The sequence below is a fragment of the Perkinsus marinus genome, assembly GCF_000006405.1.
Source record: "Perkinsus marinus ATCC 50983 genomic scaffold scf_1104296947810, whole genome shotgun sequence".
NCBI classification, from domain to species: Eukaryota; Perkinsozoa; order Perkinsida; family Perkinsidae; genus Perkinsus; species Perkinsus marinus.
In genome coordinates, this window is record NW_003210458.1 from 205,836 (window position 1) to 209,917 (window position 4,082).

At 48.2% G+C, this 4,082-nt stretch overlaps 1 protein-coding gene across 1 annotated transcript in view; it reads left to right on the top strand.

The window, feature by feature from the left end:
- Positions 1-1,259: 1,259 nt before the first annotated feature.
- Positions 1,260-4,082, top strand: part of Pmar_PMAR021418 (myosin tail 1 protein, putative) — a gene marked incomplete at both ends in the record, with an annotated part of 8,198 nt that continues 5,375 nt past the window's right edge. Inside the window, 9 exons of the mRNA XM_002779098.1 lie at positions 1,260-1,724; positions 1,832-1,942; positions 2,167-2,226; positions 2,440-2,610; positions 2,659-2,750; positions 2,924-3,048; positions 3,218-3,326; positions 3,377-3,470; positions 3,690-3,803. Coding sequence (XP_002779144.1) covers positions 1,260-1,724; positions 1,832-1,942; positions 2,167-2,226; positions 2,440-2,610; positions 2,659-2,750; positions 2,924-3,048; positions 3,218-3,326; positions 3,377-3,470; positions 3,690-3,803 — 1,341 coding nt within the window. The remainder of the gene's footprint in view (positions 1,725-1,831; positions 1,943-2,166; positions 2,227-2,439; positions 2,611-2,658; positions 2,751-2,923; positions 3,049-3,217; positions 3,327-3,376; positions 3,471-3,689; positions 3,804-4,082) is intronic.

Sequence of the window (4,082 nt, forward strand, 5' to 3'; positions counted from 1 at the left end):
AGATTTGAGAGCGATGCATAACTTTCTCAAAGTGAGTTTTCAATTTAGAGAATGACCCTTTCACGAACTGTCGAACACATCCCCCATTCCCCTCAGAACGTGATTCCCTCTATCCTACTATCACTGAATTTCTACCATTAAACGTCTGTTACACCATACACCGAACCAGTATCCAGTGGATACTATCCACATATTCCTGTCCAACAGACTCTTGTCAGCAATGGTACACGGCGATTCAATTCTCATTGAGTATGAGAATTTCTCAGATTACATGTATGAGAAACCATAGGCTCATAGGCTACATGTAAGCGGAGCGAAGCTGCTTCGCCAAAGCAGGCAACTGTAAGTTCAAGCTAGTAAGTCCTGGATGATATCGCTACCGTCAATCATTCCCGCCATCAATATCGTGCCGCTCGACTGCTCAACTGATGGCAATGCTATCAGATACTATAATTATGGCATTATCTGCATCGCTCCGCCTGGGTGATTTTGATCTCTCTCAGGCCATTGAGTGTTACCATACACGAAGTGGTGGAGTCACTCCACAATGAGTTGATGAGTTTTGAGTGGGAAGCTGCGATAAGCCCGTGTTTGCTGAGTGGAAACTTCGATGGTAAGAAGCTCGATTGGTCCCTTCGCTGTTGAGTGAGCTCGGAGGTCAGCCTCAAAGAGTATCTAAGCATGCTATTTACTCTCTAGTTGATGACTGTTCTGAGAAACTGAAGATTTTGTTGTTAATATGAATCAATGAGCTGCCGAGAGGGGAGGAGGGGAGGGGAAACACAAGCCGTCTATTGTCTGTATGATTCGTATGCTTATCGGATAGAATACTCGCTGCTCCACTATCGAAAGCATGGTGGGACGCCGGGCTAGGATATTGTATCGACCTAGTGTGCGAGAGAATCGCCGAGAATTGTCGTTGTTTTTCGTGCGCTCCTACTCGCAGTCGTGTGCAAATTCCCCTGAGCTCGGCTGGGAGAAGCTAAGATATATCCTCACACTGAACTATCGGCTTGGTCGCGACGTATCACAACTAGAAGATCTTATATCCACGCCGCGAGAGACGTTTAGTGCATTAATATCTGTCCATCAGGATGTTACAGTAGTCGAGCTCAATAGACTGTTCCGCATCGCTTTAGAGACTTGGAAAGATGTCATGTTGATAGTGCAGTGCAGACGTAGACTATGTTTCTCCCAAAGTCTCAAGGCCTATTTCCTATCTTTGTTGGTAGGAAGATACGGGGAGTTTTTCTCCTGGTATGACCAATATGAACACCATAGAGGAGCTACTACGAGAGCAGCTAGATACACTCAAGCAGAGGATTATACTCAGCGAGGAGGAGAGGGATGCTGCGAAGCACAGGGCAGATGCACTTGAAGGTCCCAGCCACGCTCTTCTACCACGTCGCAGCTACTTCTACTTAGGAACGTTGGCTCGAGAGAGGGACAAGTCGGACGCGACGATAGATCAGTTGCGGCAACTGCTGTTCCAGAAGGATGATGGTGAGGTTGTTCCTTGGGGTGGAGCTCTACTTACAGCGAAGGGGTCTCTCCTAGACGTCTCGACCCTGCAGAGAGAGGGAATTGTATTGAGCCCCTCTACTGAGCATTCTGATGGCAACTCGACTGGGGACCAAGTTCTGTTGGAGAGAGCGTCGGTGTCGATACAGCACTATCATGCTGAAAAACTGGAGCATAGTCGGCGGAGCGAAGCAGCTCTACTGGTGGGACCAGGTCTTTTAGCAGCTTATTCAGACTCGGGTGCACCGGGAATCATCCAGGAGTGATCGCAAGCCCTTGAGGTCCCTGATTGAGCGTTGTAGAATTGCAGGTCCTACAAAGCAAGGACGAGACGATCGCTAAACTGAAGGAAGAGAAGGAGGCCATGACTGCTGATAAAGTGAAGTGGGATGAGGAGAAAGCGTCATTGACTGAAGAGAAGGTGAGAGCCCTCACGTCCTGGCCTGCTCGCTGGCAGTGTTGGAATATATGTATGGTTTCCTTAGCTGAGCTCAGGAGTTGTCAGAGCTAATTCGAATGAAAGTGCACAGAAACCCACGTTGAATTTCCCGATATGTACTCACAATTTTTGTATTGTCACCGGCACATGTAGTTGACCATGTGCATATTTCCCCCGACACTGCTAACCGACTTCACTGCTATCAGGTTGCCATGCAGACTAGGTTCGAGTCACTGCTCACAGAGTCTGCTCGTCTGCAGTCTGAGGTGAGTACTACAGGTGGCGCTCCAGTGACTTATCCTTTATAACGGCCAAGTATCTTTCTCGTTTTTCCAAAATGCCCGCGAAGTGTACGGAAAGGAATCTAAAGTCGCTCTTTGTTGTCATGCTAGAGTAAAACATTGTTCATATGGAGGAAGAAGATTCAACCTCTCTAGTGGGTGGTGTCGAGATGAAATTGTAACTTTGGTTTGGTCGAGGTTCGTCGCTTACAAGCACTGAACGATGCAGCTGCTACAGAGTTCGAAGCTGTTCGAAATGCGGAGATATCGTCTCGGGAAGAGTTGAAAAGCAGTCGCCAGGAAGTGAGCACTTTGCGAGCGGAGATGACGGCTGAAAAGAAGAGGCGGCTCGCCGTCGAGACTGTTGGGGTGAGTCGGTACCACTAACGGTGCTCTAAAGTATGACCGCTGCTTCAGATGCAGACAGAAGAGGACTCGAGGGAAGACCTATTGAAGGAAAAGGAGGCATTGATGGGAGAAGTGGAGAGGCTTGCCAAGGAACTGGAGTGGTAGGCTGTTGGAGGAGGAAGTGATGGTTGCCGTCGTCGTGAACATGGACAACTACGTGGGCTAGTGACAGTATGAATTTTCTGGGGAAATTTTGATTTTTGAATACTTTTACTCTGAGTGTGAATTCACATAATGTGGTGAGGAATCTGACAACACTGCATCTTATCCTCAGTGCAAGGCAGGTGGCTGCAGAGCTCGAGAGCCGCGAGTTGCAGTTCCTCCGTGAACAGCATCAGCAGAAGGATACGAAACCCACTGTGTGTGTAGATCACCAAGCAGCTGTTCATGAACTGAGGAGTAGGGGAATCGACAATCGGCAACTCTAAGTGGCAATGTATAGTAGCATTTGTGGTATCTGCAAGGACTAACACGTTGTTTTGCTTTTCTCTCACGCTCGATATCAGTGAGGGCTCGTCGACCATTAGAGGGGTGTAGTTAGGTCTTGTTGTGAGGTGCAAGTCTTTAGGACAACTGGCTGAGGTCGGCATTGACATGCAGCGTTGTAAGTTCGCAGAGAAAGAGGCTCTACGACAGCGCGATGAGGCTATAGAGGAACTGCAGGCCGAGCTGGATCGGTAGGGGGAACCTAATCCGTATCTTTCATCGTCAACCTGAAGATTCTCAGGAAGAATCCACCGCAGTCTACGAGAGAAGCGCAGACTCCTGAGGAGCTTGAAGTCACCTGGCCAGTGAAGGAGTTCCTCCGTGGACTTGATCGGGTGGGGCCATCCTCGTTTGAGTGCCAATTTTTTGGGGATTTTTTTTCAAAATTTCGGAGAGAATCAATTGCTATTTTTCATTCCGATTGGAAATTTCTCGATAAGCTCCTATTTTATTTTTCGAGACCGAGTGAGAGCTCTCGGCCGTAGGACGGAAGGACTTTAATTCACTCCTCTAGCTACCAAGCTTGCAGTAGGGTGGAGCAAAGGTCGACTCAGGTTGAGAACAGCAAGCTTGTAGCAGAGCTTCGTAGACAGCTGCATGCGGCCGAGCAGGGCAGATACGATACTTTGGTACAGTGGCAGACGGAAATGAAAGCAATGACGGCTCGGGTGAGGTTGGACTGATCCTTTTCATTTACACTCGACGATAGCTGGGCTTAGTTCTCTCATATAAAAGTATACTGTATTGGTCTGTAACGTATCGATGAACTCATGTGCGTGGGGTCGAGTCAAAAAGGGCCCTGCCTTCATAGCTTTTATAGCCAGAGTTTATATACCATTTACTATTCGAAACCCTTTTCCGGGTACTCAACCGTTTCATTCACTGATTTTGGGAGGTCCGACGCGGTTTGTACTTTCTGAAATTCACTGGCAAGTAGTCGCGGCGGT